Below are 21310 nucleotides of genomic sequence, written 5' to 3' on the forward strand. Positions count from 1 at the left end.
CCAGGGACTCTGGCTAGTTCCTCCATCTGGCAAATAATCCACAATAAATATTTGTTAATAAATAAAAGAATCCAATGTTAAACAAAGAAGATGATGACAGGCCCTGGGGAAATGCATGGTAATTAAAAAGACAGTCCTTGTCCCATGCCTAACTCCTACCCCTCTTTCAGGTGCTAGCTCAGATGTCCCCTCTTCCAGGAGGCCCTCCCTGATCTGCCAGGCTGGGCCAGACTGCCCATCTTGATTCCCACAAACACAGCCCCTTCGGGCCCTTCATCCAAGCCCTGAGCACCCTGGATTGTCCATGTCTGGTGATGGGTTTTTCTCTCCCACCAGACTGTGAGCCCCGTGAGGACAGGGCTGGGACTCTCGGTCACCGCTGATGTCCCCAGTATAGATCCAGGCATAAGGCAGGGGCTCCGGCAGGGTTTCCCTGGATGACCTAATAGAACCATCAAGGAAAGTCCTCCCAGCTCTGCAATTCTTTCCCGTGCTAAAGAGGGCGGGTGTCAGCTGAACAAGCCAACCACAGGAAGCAGGCTTCCCTGGGGCAGCCGCCCGCGTACACACCGCTAGCCTCCACTCCAGGATAAATAGCCCAGTAAACAATTATTCGACAGAAAGAAGTTCAGACTGCCGGCCTGGGCTGCTGTCAAGATTTGCTAGGCACTGCCCCGGAGGCCCCAATGACTGGGACCCAAAAGCCAGAGTAGGTACAAGGCGGGGCCTGGGAGTCCGGACCAGCATGGGAGAGATATACAGGCGGAAAAAGCCACAAAAGAATTTTGCAAAGAGGCTGGAGGTGCTGGAGCATAGTCTCTCTCCATTTCTCAGAATCAGAAGGAATCAGAGAGGGTGGGGACCAAGTTTGCACTCCACGGAGGCGTCGGTGTGCTCACAGCGCCACCTACCAGCTGAATTGCGTAGCTGCAGCTCGCTGATGCTGCGGGAGACGCAGAGAGCGGTGTAGTCTTCCGCCATTGGCCAGGAGGTCAGCCAATCACCGAGGAGAAATGGGAGGCGGAGATGCTCGGGCTCCCTGCATTATCTCAGCGCCTAAAGACCAGTGCAGTGGGCACGCGCTAGATAGATGATGCAAGAATTGATAATGAACCTCTCAATTCCTATAAACTTTAAATATCGGCCCTGCCCGCTGTGGCTTAGTTGCCTGAGCCTCGTCCCATGCACCAAAAGGTCGCAGGTTTGATTCTCCGTCAGGGTACATGCCCTTGGTTGCCGGATCCATCCCCAGTAGGGGGCGTGTAGAAGGCAGCCATCGATGTTTCTCTTTCCCTTTATCAAATCAATAAAAACATTTTTTTAAAAAATTGACTCATCCTGGTTGGGTAGCTCAATTGTGAGAGCGTCATCTTGATATGGCAATGTTGTGGATTCCATCCCTGGTGAGGGCACATACAAGAACCAACCAATGAATATATCAATAAATGGAACAACAAATCTCTCAAATCAATAAATAAAAATGTTTTTAAACTGAAATATAACATGCATACTGACAAGTGCACAAATCAGCTATTCACAAAGAGAACACATGCCTATAACCAGCACCCAGATTAAGGAACAGTATGGCCCTGGCCGGTTTGGCTCAGTGGATAGAGCGTCAGCCTGCTGACTCAAGGGTCCCAGGTTCGATTCCGGTCAAGGGCATGTACCTTGGTTGCGGGCACATCCCCGGCAGGGAGTGTGCAGGAGGCAGCTGATCGATGTTTCTCTCTCATCGATGTTTCTAACTCTCTATCCGTCTCCCTTCCTCTCTGTAAAAAATCAATAAAATATATATTTTTTAAAAAAATAAAGAAACAATATGACAGCCCTCGCTGGTTTGGCTCAGTGGATAGAGCATTGGCCTGTGGACTAAAGGGTCCCAAGTTCGATTCCGGCCAAGGACACATGCCTGAGTTGTGGGTTTGATCCCCCGCCCCCAGTAGGGGGTGGGCAGGAGGCAGCCAATCAATGAGTCTCTCTCATCATTGATGTTTCTATCTCTCTCCCTTCCTCTCTGAAATCAATAAAAATATTTTTTTAAAAAGAAACAATATGCCCTAACCGGTTTGGCTCAGTGGATAGAGCGGCAGCCTGCGGACTGAAGGGTCCCAGGTTCGATTCTGGTCAAAGGCATGTACCTTGGTTGCGGGCACATCCCCAGTAGGGGGTGTGCAGGAGGCAGCTGATCGATGTTTCTAACTCTCTATCCCTCTCCTTTTCCTCTCTGTAAAAAATCAATAAAATATATTTTTTTAAAAAGAGAAAAGAAACAATATGACAAATGCCTCAGAAGCTCTCCCCCACCTTGTTCCTTTCCAGTCATTCCCCTCTTCCCAAGAAGGAAAATCACTTCCCTGATTTCTATGACCGTAGATTAGTTTCCCCTGTTTTTACACTTTATATAAGTGCAATTATACACTAAGTGGCCTCTTTCGACCAACATTTTTTGTTAGATTTATCCATATTACTGTGTGTAGATGGAGATCGTTCACTCTCAATGCTGTGTGGTATTCTACGGTGTGAATGAACCACAATGCATTTATCCATTCTACTGTTGGTGAGCATCTGGGTAGTGTCCACATTTTAGCTATTACGGGTAGTGCTGCTATGAGCAATCTAGAACATGTCTTTTAATAAACATACGCAATCATTTCTGCTAGGTATGGATCTCAGAGTGGAATTACTGGTCACCGGGTGGGCATGTGTCATTCACTTTCTTTCACCAGTTTCCCAAAGTGAATATACCAATTTACATCCCTGGGGCCATGCATTAGAATTTCCCTAAACACTTGCTATTGCCTGTATTTTTATTTTTTTTAAGACTTTAAAATTGATTTTTAGAGAGAAAGGAAGGGAGAGGGAGAGAAAGAGAGAAACATCGATGTGAGAGTGAAACATCCATCTGCTGCGAGGGATCAAACCTGCAACCCAGGCATGTGCCCTGACTGGGAATCAAACCCACAAAGTTTTGGTGCCTGGGACACCCAACCACACCGGCCAAGGCAGCACCTTTTCATATCTAGATGGATAGATAGATAGAATATATATATATATATATATATATATATATGCCATTTGAATAGCATTTTGTGGTGCTGTTCAACTCTTTTGCCCATTTTTTATTGTTATATATTTGTTTTTTTCTTTTCTTTTTTTATCTCTTATTTTTACTTTAATTTTTTGTCATCATTGTTAATCCTCACCTGAGGACACTTTTTCCATTGTTTTTTCAGAGAGAGTAGAAGGGAGGAAGGGAGGGAGAGAGGGAGAGAGAGAGAGAGAGAGAGAGAGATGTAAGAGGGACACATCGACTGGCTGCCTCCAGCATGTGCCCTGATGGGGGCTGGGAGTGAACCTGCAACCTCATACCTCTTGACCAGGAACCAAACCAGAAAACCTTTGGTGCAATGCTCTAACCACTTAGCACATCGGCCAGAGCAATTACATTCTTTTTAAAAATATTTTTTTATTGCTTTCAGAGAGGAGGGGAGAGGAGAGAGAGGTAGACACATCCATGGTAAGAGAGAATCATTGATCAGCTGCTTCCTGCATGCTTCCTACTGGGGACCGAGCCCGCAACCTGACCACGTACACTGACCGGAAAATATCCATGATCTCATGGTTCATAGGTCCACGCTCAACCACTGGGCCACACCGGCAGGGCTAAATTATTTCCAGTTATACAATAGTGCATAAATTGCCCTAGCTGGTGTTGCTCAGTGGATAGAGTGTCAGCCTGCAGACTGAAGGGTCCCGGGTTTGATTCTGGTCAAGGGTTGCAGTCAGGATTCAATTCCTGGTCATGGCACATGCCGGGGTTGTGGGCTGGATCCCCAGTGTGTGGCGTGCGGGAGGCAGCCGATCAATGATTCTCCCTCATCATTGATGATTCTATCTCTCTCTCCCTCTCTCTTCCTCTCTGATCAATAAATAAATTTATACATATCTATAATAATAAAAGCATAATACGCTAATTAGACCAGATGTCCTCCCGGACAACCTACAGACGAAGCCAGGGCTGCGAGGGAAGCCTGGGTCTCAGGTGCTGGAGGGAAGCCCAGGTCCTGGATGCCAGAGGGAAGTCAGTGCCAACAGCCGGAGGAAGGAAGGCCTACTCTTGCACGAATTTTGTGCACCGGGCCTCTAGTATATATATAAAGATGCAGTCTCTTTGGACAACCCAAGCCCGTACCACTTGCCTCTCCAGAGTGTGCTTTCTTCCAGATCTCTCTATACACTTATATGAATGCAGCATAGTATAGAGGATAGAGGCACCATATCTGGAGGCAGAATGCCTGGACTAGAATCTCAGCTCCACCATTTATTTACAAGCTGTGTGACCTTGGGCAAGTTACTCAACTTCTCTGTACCTCAATTCCCTCATCTGTAAAATGGTGTTGATAATATTGGTACTGCCTTATAGAGTTGTGTTTTTTTTAAACATTTTTATTGATTTCAGAGAGGAAGGGAGAGGGAGAGAGAGATAGAAATATCAATGAGGAGAGAGAATCATTGATCAGCTGCCTCCTGCACACCCCCTACTGGGGATTGAGCCCACACCCAGGCATGTGCCATGACTGAGAAACTGTGATCTCCTGGTTCATAGGTCGATGCTCAACCACTGAGCCACGCCAGCCAGGCTAAAGTTGTTTTGAGGTTTCAGTGAATGACTTGCTTAGAATCATGTCTGTAACATAGTAAGCACTATATTGGTGATAGCTACTACTGAGTTGTGAAGGTTTTTGTTTAACATAAATTGTGTAACATTGTTTATTGTGTTGAAATGTAAATAACATAAAATTTACTATTTTAACCACGTTTAGGGGTACAATTCAGTGGCATTAAGTACATTCACAATGTTGTTCAACCGTTACCGCTGTCCATTTTCAGAACTTTTTAACGAGACCAAACTGAAACTGTATCCATGAAACGGTAACTCCCTGTCTGCCTCCCTCCCATGCCCCAGCCCCTGATAACCTGTGTTCTACTTTCTCTTCCTATAAATGTGCCTGTTCTAGGTCCCTCATATACATGAAATCATATAACATTTGTTTGTGTGTCTATCTTATTACACTTAGCATGTAGTTTTCAAAGTTCAGCCCGGCAGGTGTGGCTCAGTTGGTTGGAACTTTGTCCCATACTAAAAGGTTGCAGGTTCGATTCCCGGTCAGGGAACATACCTAGGTTGTCTGTTCAAGGCTCATTCCCTAGTTGGGATGCATATGGGAGACAGCCAATGGATGTTTCTCTCTCACATTGATGTTTCTCTCTCTCTCTCTCAAATACACACACACACACACACACACACACACAGTTCATCTATGTAGTAGCATGTATCAGAACTTCATTGCTGCGTGACTGGCATAGCTCAGCAATTGAGCATCGACCTATAAACCAGGAGGTCACCGTTCAATTCCTGGTCAGGGCACATGCCCGGGTTGTGGGCTCAATCCCCAGTGTGGGGTGTGCAGATGGCAGCCAACCGATGATTCTCCCTCATCATTGATGTTTCTATCTCTCTCTCTCTCTCCCTCTCTGAAATCAATAAACATATATTTTTCAAAAATAACTTAATTGCTTTTTAAAGTTGAATAATATTCTATTGTATATATATATATACTACATCTTGTTTATCCATTTAGCTTTTGATGGACAGTTAGGTTTTGGCTATTGTGAATAAAACTGCTTTGAACATTGGCATACAAATATCTGTTTGAGTCCCTGCTTTCAATTCTTTGGGTTATATACCTTGAAATAAAATTACTGGATCAGATGGTAATTCCATGTTTAACCTTTCTTTAGAAATCACCAAACTGTTTTCCACAGTGGCTGCACCATAACACATTCCCCCTAGAAATGGATGAGAGTTCCAATTTCTCCACATCCTCGCAAACACTTGCTTTTTCTGTTTTGGTGTGTGTGTGTGTGTGTGTGTGTGTGTGTGTGTGTGTGTGATTATAGCCATCCTAATGGTTGTGAAGTAGCATCTCACTATGGTTTTGATTTTGCAATTCGCCAAAGACTAGTGATGTTGAGCGTCTTTTCATGTGTTTATTGGCCATCTGTAGATCTTCTCTGGGGAATGGTCTATTCAAGTCCTTTGCTCATTTTTAAATTGTGGTTCTTTATATACTCTGGATATTAATCCCTTATCAGATATGTGCTTTGCAAATATTTTATCCCATTCTATGGGATGTCTTTCAATCTCCTAATAGTGTCCTTTGATGCAGAAAAGTTTTAAGTTTTCATAACGTTTAATTTATTTTTTCTTTTGTTGTTTATGCTTTTGGTATATAAATCAGCGGTCGCCAACCAGTGGTCTGCGGACCACTGGTGGTCCATGAGGTTTGAAAAGTTGGCGTCTACTGGTTTAAGGAAAACTTTGGAGCAGTGGTCGCCAACCGGTGATCCGTGGACCACTGGTGGTCTGTGAGGTCTGAAAGGTTGGTGACCACTGAAATAAATCATCCCAGAGGCCCGGTGCATGAAATTCTGGCACTGGTGCGGTCCCTAGTCCTGGCCGGCAATCAGGGCCGATAGGGGCCGTCTGGCTGCCGGCTGGGGCTTTTCTTCCCCAGCTGCTGGCCAGGGCCTTCCTTCATTCCGTGCCGCCCCCTGATGGTCAGTGCACATCATAGCGAGCGATCGAACTCCCGGTTTCTCCGTCGAACTCCCAAGGGGACACTTTGCATATTAGCCTTTCATATATATAGATAACTTCTGAAAAGAATAATGTGGCAGACATTAGCCAAATGATCAAACTTAACATCACCAAGAATGAGACAAACCAACATGACATGCTCTGAGAATGACACAGCATCACTTCTTTGATATTTCTGCCAAAATGTCAGAAATGTCAAACCTGGATCTAATCATGAGAAAACATCAGACAAATCCGAATTAAGGGACATTTTGCAAAATAACTGATGTGGGCTCTTCAAAAATGCCAACGTCTTGAAATGCTGACAAGATAAGGGGGCTGTTCCAGATTCAAGGAGGCTAAAGGGATGTGACAATTAAATGCAACCTGTGATCCTAGATTGGATTTTGGGACAGAAAAAAAACCTGTAACAATATTGCTGAGATGTTTAGTGACTTTTTTTAATTGATTGATTTGAGAGCGAGAGTAAATGTGGCAGGATGTCAACAATTAGTGAATATAAGATGAATAATGTATTGAAGTTTATCGCACTAATATTGCAACTTGTGGATATAAATATTTTCTATATAACATAAAGTTGAAGCCCAGCCGGCTTGGCTCAGTGGTTGAGCGTGGACCCATGAACCAGGAGGTCGCAGTTCGATTCCCAGTCAGGACACATGCCCGAGTTGTGGGCTCCATCCCCAGTAGGGGGCGTGCAGGAGGCAGCCAACCAATGATTCTCTCTCACTATTGATGTTTCTATCTCTCTCTCCCTCTCCCTTCCTCACCGAAGTCAATAAAAATATATTAAAAATAAAAATAAAAACAGCCCTAGCCAGTTTGGCTCAGTAGCTAGAGCGTCGGCCTGTGGACCAAAGGGTCCCAGGTTCGATTCCTGTCAAGGACATGTACCTTGTTTGCAGGCTCCTTCCTGGCACGGGCCCTGGTCAGGGCTCATGCAGGAGGCAACCAATCGATGTGTTTCTCTCACATCAATGTTTCTCTCTGTCTTTCCCTCTCTCTTCCACTCTCTCTAAAAAGTCAATGGAAAAATATATCCTCAGGTGAGGATTTAAAAAAATAATAATAAATACAAATAAATAAAATAAAGTTGAAGATAAATAAAAGGAAAAATCAAATGCTACAATGTGTAGGCACCACTCCACACCTCTGTTTCTCCAACAACATGTCCTGGGGACCGTCCAGGTCGACGCACTGAGATCTCTCACTCAACCGAACCACTGCCTAATATCTTTTTTTTTTTTTTTTTTTTGCTAAAAGTATTACAAAGGGTATTACATATGTGTCCTTCCCCCCCCCCCCCGCCCTTGACAATCCCCTGCCCTCCCTTACCCCCCAGTGTCTTATGTCCATTAGTTATGCTTATATGCCTGCATACAAGTCCTTCGGTTGATCTCTTACCCCCCTCCCTCCTGCCCCCCAACCCTCCCCGGCCTTCCCACTGCAGTTTGACAATCAGTTTGAGGCAGCTCTGCCTCTGTATCTACACTGCCTAATATCTTATGTGACTGCATTTGGACTAATCGCCTTTCCCCTATTGATGCATATGTTGTCTTTTCTAATATTCCCCAATGACAAGCATGCTGAATGACATTGCAAAGGAGAGAATCTTTCCAGAGTCCATACTACACTATTAGGATTGATCCTTTCTGTCCATGTCCGTGGAATGTCACCTTAGACTCCAAACTGCCCCGGCTGTGAGATTCCTGGGGATAGAGGCTAAGTCTGTTTGCCTGCTTGGGCACTCTGTCCCCCAACACACACTAATCATTGCTTGGTTAACTTCTCCCTCCCTCCCTCCCTCCCTCCCTTCCTTCCTTCCTTCCTTCCTTCCTTCCTTCCTTCCTCCCTCCCTCCCTCCCTCCCTCCCTCCCTTCCTTCCTTCCTTCCTTTGAGAGAGAGAGAGAGAGAGAAACATCAATAGGTTGCCTCCGTTGTGTATCCCAACTGGGGATCGAACCCTGACCGGGAATCAAACAGGCAACCTTTTGGTGTACAGGATGATGCTCAACCAACTGTGCCACACTGGCCAGAGCTCCACTCATCTTCTAATTTCAGGTAAATGCCACTGCCTCTGGGATGCTGTTCCCAACCTCAGCTAGTCCAGGGGCCTCCCTATAAGCCAGCGGTTCTCAACCTGTGGGTCGAGACCCCTTTTTGGGGGTCGAACGACCCTTTCACAGGGGTCGCCTAAGACCATCGGAAAACACATATATAATGACATATTGTTTTTGTGATTTATCACTATGCTTTCATCATGTTCAATTTGTAACAATGAAATTGGGGGTCACCACAACATGAGGAACTGTATTAAAGGGTCCTGGCATTAGGAAGGTTGAGAACCACTGCTAAGCACCTGCGGTAGCCAGCCTCCAGGGTGAACCACAGTGATTCACACCTGGTGCTTGTGTCCCCTCCTACGTTAGACAGAGCTGATCTACGTACCAGTAAGACACTGGAAATGACGAAGGGTGACTTCTGAGCCTAGGTCAGAGAAGCCATTGCAGCGTCTGCCTTGCCCTGTCTTGGATCCTTCCTTCACTCTGGGGGGAACAGCTGCCACGTGGGGACACTCATGTCCTCGAGGAGAGGGCCCCCTGGTGGGGAACTGAGGCCTTCAATAGGCAGCATTAAGCAGCCAACCCCACGAGTGAGCAACCACATGAGAGCCTCCAAGCTAGAAACTGTGTGAGATACAAAATGTCAACTGTTGCTTCCTAAGTAACTTTTTTATTTGCATAATGTCATTTAATTTCCCCTGAAGGCTGCCTGGGTGGGGACAGTGTCTCTTTTCCTGCTTCCTGTTCACTCATTCATTCATTCAGAAAAATGTTTCTTGAATACTAGACTAGTGCCAGCACTAAGCTAAACACTGGAGATCAGGGCTGGGTCTAAGGTGGAGCAAGCAAAGTGCCCAGAGAATGAACTTCAAGGAGGTGCTCACTTTCAGCTCATGCGAGGGCTGGATCAGCACCTCAGTGGGAGTGTCTTTTAAAAGTTTCCACCCTGAACACCTTGCTTACTTTATCCTGGTCGCAAATCTGTTGGAGACTGCATAGTGCACAGGACAGAAATGATCACTGACCTCTTCTTTTTTTAAAATGTTTTTTTATTGTCCTAACCGGTTTGGCTCAGTGGATTGAGCGTTGGCTTGCGGACTGAAGGGTCCCAGGTTCGATTCTGGTCAAGGGCATGTACCTTGGTTGTGGGCACATCCCCATTGGGGGGGGGGGGGCAGGAGGCGGCTGATCAATGTTTCTCTCTCATCGATGTTTCTGACTCTCTATCTCTCTTCCTTCCTCTCTGTAAAAAATCAATAAAATATATTTGAAAAATATATATTTTTTATTGATTTCAGAGAGGAAGGGAGAGGGAGAGAGAGAAACATCAACGATGAAAGAGAATCATTGATTGTCTGCCTCCTGCATGCTCCCTACTGGGGATGGAGCTCACAACCCAGGCATGTATGTGCCCTGACCTCCTGATTCATAGATTAACACTCAACCACTGAGCGACAGCGGCCCGGCATCACTGACCTCTTTTTGCCTTGGTGATTAATTCAATAGTTTTGTGTTGGTTCTTCTGCCAATACTACACTTTAAATTGACATTGTTCTAGGATATGCTTTGTTTTTATTAGGGCAAGTCTCCGTTCAGTATCAACGGTAATACCTTTGTGAGTGCTTCCATGTGCCGTCATCTTCTAGGTAAGGTAGATACAGTTAACAGACAGCCTCCCTACCCTCAATAGCTTACCACCTAATGGGAGATCCACACACACACCAAATAAAATCACTGAGAGTTGTAATAAAGAAAAAAGTTGTAATAAAGGCTATAAAAAAATCAAACTAACCCTAACCGGTTTGGCTCAGTGGATAAAGCATCAGCCTGAGGACTGAAAGGTCCCAGGTTCGATTCCGGTCAAGGGCATGTACCTCGGTTGCGGGCACATCCTCAGTAGGGGGTGTGCAGGAGGCAGCTGATCAATGCTTCTCTCTCATCGATGTTTCTAACTCTCTATCCCTCTCCCTTCCTCTCTGTAAAAAATCAATAAAATATATTAAGCTCTGGCGAAAAAAAAAATCAAACTAACTACTTACCTACATAATTTTGGGGGTATGAGAGGGGAACCTTTATATGTAGGGCCTCTAAACAGGTCTGTGGAGGTGGTATTTTAACTAAAGGGAGAAAAGAAGCCAGTCTCTCCTTGGCCGGTGTGGCTCATTCCGCGGAGCATTGTCCCATGGGCAGAGGTAGGTCATCAGTTCTATTCCTGGTGGGCTCCATCCCCAGTAGGGGGCGATGGATGTTTTTCTCTTTCTAAAATAAATAAAAACACATTTTAAAAAAGAAAAGAAGCCAGCCTTAGAATGAATGGGGGAAGGCCTTCCAAAAGGCACGAGGAGGGAAAGCCCTTGGCCTATTTGTGTAGCTTAAAGAAGACTGTACCTCTGGACAGGAAGTAAGAAGATCCCTATTACCCGATGTTAACGATGAATATTCATGATGTTAGCTAATATTTATTGAGCACTTACTATGTGTCAAGCACTGTGCTAGGTACTTTGGAAGTTATCAAAGCTTTCAAACAATCCTACCGAGGCGGCCCCTTGATTTCTCCTATTTCACAGACGAAATTAAGAGGTGAAGTTGTTGGCCCAGAGTCTCACGGCTAGGAAATGCAACGGCAGAATTTGCACACACACAGTTCACGCTCTTATACTACTCTCCGTCTCCCATAGGGAAACACTCAACGTATTTTAAACAAAGCCCTGGGTGAGCACTGCAACACAGTTACATTTCCAGCGTCCCACACGCCGTTTCTTATTTAAAACTACTATTCCCAGCATGCCCATCCCGCCTTGAAGGAGGGGCCATGAGAACTACTTTTCCCAGAATGCAACGCTCAGCTTGCTCACCGCCGAGGGTTTCGGTAATTGTAGTCCTCCGAAGACACAACTCCTAGCATGCATGAGGAAACGGGGAGAGGAACACGGACAGAGGAACACGGACAAAGGAAAACGGACAAATTCTCAGGATGTTGGGAAGAAGGACCGTCTCTTTTCCCCACCTTGCCACCCTGACGCGCAAACCCATTCTTGTGACTACAATTCCCAGCGGGCTGTGCGCTAGAGGGCGAGCGGATTCTTCTGCCGGAAGTCCGCTCTAGCCCTGGATCCCCCAACACCTTGCAGAGCGGGAGCCGCCCAGTCGCCGCGGGACCGGGGCAGCTGGGGTCCGGACGGGGGTCGCCATGGTAACTGGGGCGCGCTCGCGTTGGGGACGGGAGGAGAGTGGGCCCACGTGCAGATTGGAGGCTGGGTCGGGCACTGACAAGCCCCCCCCGCTGCGGTGCGTTGGTCTGGGCCGGGCGCGAGCTCTCGGAATTGGGGCCGATCAAAGGCCGGGAAGCCGGGAACTGAGCGCTGATTCTGGGCTTGGGGGTACATCGGGGGCCTGGAGGCTACGGGTCGTTGGAGATAAGGTGCCAAGGGGAGAGGGCTGTAGAGTGGGAGACATTGGAGATGACTGGGGGGTTCTGAAACCGGGAGGCAATTGCCGAAGCAGGGTCTCGAGGGTAGAAAGAAGGAATCGGAGGCAGGGAGGGGGCGTCCCTAGAGGAGGGCCCTCTGGGAGCGTGGCAGGAGCGTGGGAGAACGAGAGAGACATCGGGATGAAAGAGAAAGGGTCTCCGGAGGCAGGAAGCTGGCTTTGCAGGCGGAAGGGGGTGCTGAAACGGGCGGGATGCTGTTGGTGAGAGACTGGGACGTGGAGGCGGGAAGTGGACCACTGTAGGGAATGGCCCTTTGGAGTCCGGGAAAGCGTGCTGCGGAGGGGAAGAAGGCTTGGCGGAAGGGAATGGATACTAGACATGAAATGGGGTGCAATGTGACAGGTCTTCCCAATGGGGAGGTGAGTGGCGGGGTGGGGTGGGGGGTCGGAGTAGGCACGGAAGTGAGAGATTGGGCCTTTGGAGCAAGGACTGGGTATGGGATTTGGCACCTGACCCCCGGGCTGGGGCTTTTGGATCGTAAGAAAGGATTTTTTGGGCAAGGAGCTGGGAAAAGAGATGAAGAATGGTGGGTGTCGGAACAGCTCCCCCTCAACTCTGTAGGTTTGCTTCTAGCTCTCCTTCCTGGAGGCCCCGAGTGTCTCCGCCTCTAGAGGTCCACCCCCACGCAGGCGCCTTTCCTTCCGGCCCCTGACCCCTGCCCTGCTGGGAAGTGGTTTTCCCTGGCTCAGCAGAAGGGATTCTTGGAAAGAGGTAGTAAGAGCCTGTCCTAGCCAGCTGGATTGCTGGGGGGAAGTGGATAGAATATGTGGAGAGCGAGATTTAGGAAAGAGTAGACTCTTGCGACAGGGCGGGGGCTCCCCTCTCCCTCCCTCCTACCCCCCCCCACCCCCCCCCCGCAGGGTAAGGGAGCTCAGAGCAAAGCCATTGGACTCCCAGCTCTGCTTGCTGGCTGTGAGACTCCCTTCTCTGAGCTTCAGTTTCTTTATCTATAAAATGGGCATAAGCATGCCTGTTTCAAAAAGAACTGGGCCCAAAGGCAGGCTTCCTATCCGGGTGAACTTGGGCCGCAGTTTTCTCAGTCAGACGACGGTGAATGATAATATTACGAAGAACTAACACAGTCAAACCTCGGTTCCCAAACGTCTCCCCTCTTGAACAATTTGGTTCTCCACCAAGTTGTTCATGGGAAAATGTCTCGGTTGTCGAACAGACCTCGGTTCTGGACCCGATACCCCTGTCATACTGTTACCTGTGTGATCAGTCAGGCGACAACGGAGAGAAGGCTCCAGTGTGAGTCAGTTTACCGCTAAACCTCGCGCTGTTCACATAAGTCTCCCTGGGTTCTAAGAAGGTTAGTGGCAGCAGCAAAGTGAAAAGGAAAGTTGTGAGAACAAACAATAGAGCTGAAAAAAGAAAAAATTGCAGAGTGTGATAGAGGTGTTCAGGCGTCTGATCGGCGAAATCCACGATTCGTACAATTTTAAACCATAAGGAGGCCACCAAGAGTGCTGATGTTGCTACAGGCGTGGAAGTGCTCCTGGAACAGCGATCACAGGCAACTGAGAAAGTTTAAAACAGGGAATCATTTGGGGGTCTGGAATGGGTTCATTCAATTTACATGATTTCTAAATGGGAAAAATGACTTGGTTTTCGAACATAGCACTTCTTGAACAGCCTTCCAGAATGAGTTGAGTTTGAGAACGGAGGTTCCACTGTACTTACGTGTCACTTAGTATGTGCCAGTCCCTGTACTACGACCCTTATGTTTAGTAACCTGTGCAGCAGTCTTACGAGGGAGGGACTGTCGTTATGTCCATTATACAGACGGGAAAACTAAGGCCCAGAGAGGCTCAGTGACTTGCCCATGGACTCAGGGCGAGCAGTGCCGAGATTCATTCAGACTGTCGAGTTTGAGTTCTTAGCCACTCGGTCAAATGCCCCTCAGTCATCACAATAGCTAATTTTAATCATAAAAACCCAATTTCTAGCCATCACTGATGATACTCATAGCTGACCCGGTGTGCATACTAATAACCCGAGCCAAGCACTGTTCTGGGGACTTCTCCTATATCGTTTACTCCTCATCACACCCTTATGTGGCCCTATTTTCCAGGTGGATAAACTGAGGCACCCAGCGGTTGTGTCACTGAAGAAGTGGCAGAGGCTTTGGGAAATAGCTTAGCGGTTCCTGAAAGTTAGATATAGAGGTACCATATGACCCAGCAATTCTACTCCTAGGTTTCCACCCTAGAGAAATGCAAACATACATCCACATAAAAACGTACACATGAATGTTCAGAACAGCATGGTTCATAATCACCCAGAAATGTCAGCAACCCAAGTGTCCAACCACTGCTGAGTGGATAAAGGAAATGAAGTCTATCCACAGAGGGGGACACAACATGGATGCACTTTGGAAACATCGTGCCGAGTGAAGAGGCCAGACACAAGTCACACGCTGTGCGATTCCACTTCTAGGGAATGTCCAGAACAGGCAAATCCATGGAGGCGGAAAGATTCGTGGCTGCTGAGGGCTGGCGGAGGGAGGGTGGCTGCTAATGGGCGGGGGGTTTCTTTCTGGGCTGATGAACATGTTTCTGGAATTAGTGGTGATGTATGCACAGTTGTCTGAATATACTAAAAACCATTGAGCTATATACATGTGTGGTGGGCTTTATGGTATGTGAATTATATCTCAACTAGTCGCCCTGCGCACAAATCCGTGTGCCAGTAGCTTGCTGCCCTGCCCCCTCCTGTAGCTGTTGCTGCCCCACCCTCCTGCTGATCCGTGATCCAGTCATTATACAGTTGGTCGTTATGTAACAACCATTTGCATATTACATCTTTATATTATAATAGGATTTTTTTAAATAAGTAAAAAAAAAAAAAAGTAAGTAAAAAGAAAAAAAGAAGTTAGCACTGCCAAGACCTATACCAAAGGCGTCTGAAATGCAAACATTTATTGAGTGCCTGCTGTGTGCCAGCCACTGACCTGTTTTTACAAACTGATTTAACCTGCAAAATAGCCCGAGAAGGAAACCTGTCTTGCCGGTGGGGAGATGGGTGCTCAGGAAGGCAGGTCTCGTGTCCAGGGCCAGGCAAACGAGGTGGTGGGGCCTTGCTTGGACTCAGGGCCCGGGAGCTGAGGGCAGAGCCCGCTGCTCTGCGGAGGAGAAATCTCTCCGCAGGGGCTGGAGGGAGCTGGGATGGGAGCGTGTGGCCAGTGGCCTGGCTGGGCCCAGGGAAGGCAGGCGGCAGGGAGGGGTGGCCTCTCTCCCTGGCGGTGATGGGCGGGGCTGTTGGGTGTTTGTAGCGCCGGCCCTCTCCCCCTGCCTCTCTCACTTCCTTCTCCTGCTGCCCCCAGATCCGCTTCATCCTCATCCAGAACAGAGCGGGCAAGACGCGCCTAGCCAAGTGGTACATGCAGTTTGATGACGATGAGAAGCAGAAGTTGATCGAGGAGGTGCACGCCGTGGTCACGGTCCGAGATGCCAAACACACCAACTTCGTGGAGGTGACAGACCCCGGGCCCCCATGCCTCCTTTCAGGCCCTCCCCCCAGACCCTCCTCCCTTCCCACGTTCATTCACTCAGCAGGCTGTTAGCTTGCTGTCTTCCTTTTTTTTAGATACTTTGCATTGTGAAACTTTTCAAACATACAGATTCGTACAATGAGGGAGAAGTTGAGTGAAGGTTCATGCACCCACTACCCAGATTGAATCAGTATTAATATTATGCCTTTTTGCTCTACCTTTTTCTTTTTTGGGCTGAAGAATTTTGGGGGGGTTGCCTTTTATACACACACACACACACACACACACACACACACACACACACAGTGGGGTCTTGACTTACGAGTTTAATTCGTTCCGAGACCGAGCTCGTTAGGAGCTCGTTAACTCAAATTACTCTATCAACTCAATGCAAAAAACCGGCCGAGAGACAGCTGGTATCTCAAAAAACTCATTAGTTGGGACACTCGTAAGTCAAGGCCCCACTGTATATATGTGTGTGTGTGTGTGTGTGTGTGTGTGTGTGTGTATGTATATATATATACACTGTATATAGTTTTTTATTGGTTTCAGAGAGGAAGGGAGGGGGAGCAAGAGATAGAAACATCAATGATGAGAAAGAATCATTGATCGGCTCCCTCCTGCACACCCGCTACTGGGGATCGAGCCCACAACCCGGGCATGTGCCCTTGACTGGAATCGAACCTGGGACCCTTCAGTCTGCAGGCCTACGCTCTGTCCACTGAGCCAAACCAGCTAGGGCTGGGTTGCCTTTTACAAACTTACTATAAAAATGTTCAGATTCACAAAACTAGAGAGGAGAGTATAACGAACCATCCCTTACAGTAGCATGTGCAATTAAGTTACGGTCATCATGATATTTCAGGTTATGACTTAGAAAATAAAGGCCTTTCCTTACATTTCCACAATAGTATTATCAGACCTGATAAAATGCATCATACTTTTTATTTATTTGTTTGTTTGTTAATCCTCACCCAAGGATATTTTTCCATTGATTTTTAGAGCGAGTGGAAGGGATGGGGAGAGACAGAGAGAAAGAGAAACATGGATGTGAGAGAGAAACATCGATTGGTTGCCTCTCGCAGGCATCCCAACCAGGGCTGGGCACTGAGCCTGCAACTGTGGCGCATGCCCTTGACTGGAATTGAACCTGGGACCCTTCAGTCCTGAGCGAAACTGGCCAGGGCTATACTTTTTAAATATTACTCTAATACTTGGTGAATATTTAAATTTCCCCCAAATTATCAATACTGGTTGTTAAAAGCCGGTCAGTCTTGCATTGCTTTGGTCTCTTTTCATCGAGAAGTCTCCACCTTTAGTTCCCATGGTGTTAGCCTGTTCAAGAGACCAGGCTGGGTGTCCTAAAGAATTCAGCAAATATTTATGGAGAGCCTGCTGTGTGCCAGGCGCTGCTCTGGCCGCTGGGATACTGCAGTGAACGTAAGAGACATGACTGAGTCCCTGCCCTAAGAGCTGATGGTAAAGATACAGTGTCAGGTGGTGACAGGGGCCCGGAGCATCAAGCAGCGCTGGCGGGATGCGCGTGGGGGATGCGAGTGTCCAGGGCCGGGTGTGTGCGCTGGGGCTGGATTGCGGCTTTAAATGGCTTGATCAGAGAACCCTCATTGAAGAGGTGACATCTGAGCCAAGACCTGCCTGAAGGGGTTGAAGAATGGGAAGGACATGTTGTCTGAGAGAGGAACATTCCAAGCTCCTGGAACTGGCAGGTGCAAAGGCCCTGGGGCGGGAACATACTGGGGCATTCTTGGAATAGCAGGAAGGCCAGCCGGGGAAGGACAGGAGGAGATGAGGACAAAGATAACAGGGGCAGATGGCCAGGGCCTTGTGGGCTGTGGTGAGGACGTGGGCCCTTCCTCTGAGTGAGGTGGCAGCCATGGAAGGTTTTGAGCAGAAGAGGGACATGGGCCGACGTGGGGACCCTCTACGGGGGCAAGAGCAGAAGCAGGGAGGCCGCGGGAGGCGACAGCCAGAGTCCAGGTGACAGGTGCAGGTGAGTGGAACCGGTGTGGAAGCAGAGGGTGGCGAGAAGACCGGGAGGTAGAGCCAGCGGAAGGACCAATGGTTAGATGTGGAGCGGGAGAGAGAGCGGCCCACCGGTAGCATGGCACCGTCACTTTAAGACAGGACCGGCTTCGGAAAGAGCAGGCTGAGGTGCAGGTCAGCAGTGAGGTGTCTGTCTGTCCAGGAGGGAGCAGAGTCAGAGTCCGGGGGAGGGGTTGGCAGGACACAGGTGGACACCCCTGCGGGGGGGGGGGGGGGGGCAGGGCGGACATTATTGTATCTCCTGAAGCACCTATCAGTGTCCAGGGCTGGGGACACCATGGTGACAGCCCCGCCTTCCCTCCGGGGGCTCAGTGTCCAGTGGGGAGATGACCCTGTCCCTAGATTGACAGCTGGAGTGGTCAGGGCTGGGACAGGCCCCAGTGGCCGAAGGCGTTCAGAGAGGGGACCCCCTCAGCCTGCAGGAGGAGACCGAGCCGAGTGTGTAGCAGAGGACGTGGGTCCGGCCGACCTCGGCGAAGCCTGGCAGTGGGTTCGCGGGCACAGGAAGGAGGGGGAAGGGGTAGCCGGGAAGGGAGGCTCAGAGAGTGCTGCTCAGCGTCAGGCTCTGCCCGGGCCGCCAGGTTGACAGGCAGAGCTTCCTGCCCGGGAGACTGGAGCCCTCTCTACAGAGCAGGGGTCTCCAGCGTTTTTTTAAAAAAAGTCACAATCTGTGTCAGTTAAAGGAAAAGTAACCCTGGGCACTGTGGCTCAGCGGGTTCGGCGTCTTCCCAGGCCCCGAAAGGTCCTGTTTGACGCCCGGTCAGGGCTCGTGTCCGGGTGGCAGGCTCAGTCCGGGTGTGGCGTGTGTTTCCTCTCTCACGTCACTTTTTTTATTTTTTATTGATTTTTCACAGAGAGGAAGGGAGAGGGGTAGAGAGTTAGAAACATCGATGAGAGAGAAACATCAACCAGCTGCCTCCTGCACACCTCCTACTGGGGATGTGCCCGCAACCCAGGTACATGCCCTTGACCGGAATCGAACCTGGGACCCTTCAGTCCGCAGGCCTACGCTCCATCCACTGAGCCACACCGGTTAGGGCTCACGTCCATACTTTTGTCTCTCCCTCTCCCTTCCTCTCTCTCTAAAAATCAATTAAAATTTTTTAAAGAAAGGAAAGTGGAGTACGCACCCTGACACATGCTTGTTATTCCGTGGGTTATGTGCGGGCAGCACTGTAATGAGGTCAGAAACTAACCAAAGGATGAGCTGGAAAGAATAAACATCCAGGGCTAACGTTGGCCTTCGCAGCTGCCGCCAGGTGGCACCAGACGCCTGCCAGGCCTGGTGCTGGGGTTTCAGCTGGTGGCTGGTGGCTTTGTGCTTGCAACCCAGGACGCATCTCTGTCTGTCCCTGCCTGTTTCTCCATCTTACACATACAATTAGCGCCTGTGTCCCCGTCCATGCGCACTTACGCCTGGTTGTGTGTGCTGCTGGAGTAATCTTTCCGTGACAGTTCAGTTAGGAGCAAGGCTTGGTTATAAGTGGTGACTGCTGCCCGGCAGAGCCTGCCCCGCGTCGGTGCTCAGCCAGGGTCTGTGGATGAATGAATGAGTCATCCAGGCGAAGGACTCTGCCTCTCCAGAGGCATTGGGGAGCCACGGAAAGGTGGGGAGGGTGCTGTGGGACCTGCCCGGCTCCTGCTGGGCTCTGGGCCTTTCTACAGGCTGTTCCCTCTGCCTGGAACACTCCTGCCCATTCACTCCTGCTCATCCTCCAGACCTCAGGTCTGGCGCCCCCTCCTCCAGGAAGCCCTCTGGGCCACCAGGCGGGGTTAGCTGCCCCCTCTCGGCTCCTGCAGCCCAGCCCTGCCCTCTCTGAGGATGTCTGAGGATGGGTCTCTCATCACTGCACTGGGAGCCAGGAGGGGAGGGCCAGGCCCATGTCCGTCATCACGGTGTCCCCAGCACAGGGCCAGGCACAGAGCAGGGCCTCAGGGGGCGTGAGAGAAAGGAGGAGATGTTCTGGCCCACTCTGCCCAGCATGTTGGGCTCTGGGGCACCCCGTCCCTGACCGTCTCTCTGCCCGCAGTTCCGGAACTTCAAGATCATTTACCGACGCTACGCCGGCCTCTACTTCTGCATCTGCGTGGACGTCAACGACAACAACCTGGCCTACCTGGAGGCCATCCACAACTTCGTGGAGGTGCGTGCCTGGGGGCGGGCTGGGCCCCCGGTGGCCTCCAGTACGGGGACCGTCCCTGGTCCCGCTGCGCAGACCCTCCTCGACCACAGCCCCCTCTTTCTCTACCCACCTCCCTGCTTTTTGTGTGTTTCTCTCCTTTTTTCCTTTTTTGTAACATTTTTATTGATTTCAGAGAGGAGGGGAGAGATAGAAACATCAATGATGAGACAGAGCCATAGATCAGCTGCCTCCTGCACGCCCCCCACTGGGGACCAAGCCTATATCCCGAGCATGTGCCCTTGACGGGAATCAAACCCCGGACTCTTCAGTCTGCAGGCCAACGCTCTATCCACTGAGCCAAACCAGCCATGGCCTTTTCCCCTTTTCTCTGGTCCTTGTTTCTGCTGCAGCCCACTGTCGCCTTTATGCAGCCGTCTGTCTCCGTGCCCACATGTCACTTTCCCCATTCCTTTCTCCCTCTCCCTCAGTCTGTCTCGTTTTGCCATGTCATTCTGTCGTCATCTGATCTTCGTTCTTGTTTCTCTCCCTCTCCCTCTTTGTCTCCCTCTCCCTCCCGCTCGGTCTCTTTTGCCATCTCTGTCTGATGACCTCTGTTCCTGTCTGTGTGTCTCTCTCCCTGCCCGTCTCTCACCGTCTCTCTCCCTCTCCCAGGTCCTAAACGAATATTTCCACAACGTCTGTGAACTGGACCTGGTGTTCAATTTTTACAAGGTGGGCTCCTGGTGACGTCAAGGCCGTGGGGGCCACAGGCAGGGGAGGGGGTGGGCCGTAACCCCCGTTGGCACCTCCATGCCTCTGCTGGTGCCCATTTCCCAGCTCTCAGGCCTCGGAGCCCCCAGCTCCCAGGTCGGGACCAGCATCCGGGCCCCTTCCCTCACGCCGGCTCCCCTGTCACCTCCCTCCACTCAGGTTTACACGGTCGTGGACGAGATGTTCCTGGCCGGCGAGATCCGTGAGACCAGCCAGACGAAGGTGCTGAAACAGCTGCTGATGCTCCAGTCCCTGGAGTGAGCGGCGGCCCCTGCGCCCCAGCCTCCCATGGACTTGCCTGCTCGCTTCCCCGTTCCAGGCCCGGGGCCCACCCCGGAGCCCCTCCCTCAGCTGCCCAGGAGGAAGCACCCAGCTGGGTCTGGGCCGCAAGGGAGGAGACTGCACCCCACTGCCTCTGGGCCCCAGCTGCGGGCAGAGGCCACCTCGTGTGTATTGAGTAACCGTGCCGTTGTCGTGTGACACCGTGAGTGCGTGTGTGGAGCCCCCAATAAACCTGTGGTCCCCTCCTGGCCCCGTGTCGGTCTTCCCTGGGAGCCAGGGCACTCGGGACTCCCTGGTTAGTCCGCAAACACTGATTGTGCCGAGAGGCACGTTCACACCTGCCCCTGCCACAGGGACCCC

At 49.8% G+C, this 21310-nt stretch overlaps 1 protein-coding gene across 1 annotated transcript; it reads left to right on the forward strand.

The window, feature by feature from the left end:
- The first annotated feature begins 11810 nt into the window (after window positions 1-11810).
- AP2S1 (adaptor related protein complex 2 subunit sigma 1) lies at window positions 11811-21198 on the forward strand. Its single transcript, XM_070402132.1, has 5 exons — window positions 11811-11920; window positions 15543-15692; window positions 19805-19918; window positions 20570-20629; window positions 20828-21198. The coding sequence occupies exons 1-5, from the start codon at window positions 11918-11920 to the stop codon at window positions 20927-20929; spliced, it is 429 nt and encodes a 142-aa protein (XP_070258233.1). The 5' UTR covers window positions 11811-11917; the 3' UTR covers window positions 20930-21198.
- The last annotated feature ends 112 nt before the right edge of the window (window positions 21199-21310 follow it).

This window comes from Myotis yumanensis, unplaced genomic scaffold (assembly GCF_028538775.1).
Source record: "Myotis yumanensis isolate MYYU_CA2020_CCGP unplaced genomic scaffold, mMyoYum1.0.hap1 SCAF_23, whole genome shotgun sequence".
NCBI lineage: Eukaryota > Metazoa > Chordata > Mammalia > Chiroptera > Vespertilionidae > Myotis > Myotis yumanensis.

Bases quoted from the DNA above. Each gene is read 5' to 3' on its own strand.
- AP2S1 (XM_070402132.1), top strand. The intron at 15,693-19,804 runs GTGACAGACCCC...CTCTGCCCGCAG, and splicing joins AACACACCAACTTCGTGGAG to TTCCGGAACTTCAAGATCAT. The intron at 20,630-20,827 runs GTGGGCTCCTGG...CCCTCCACTCAG, and splicing joins TGGTGTTCAATTTTTACAAG to GTTTACACGGTCGTGGACGA.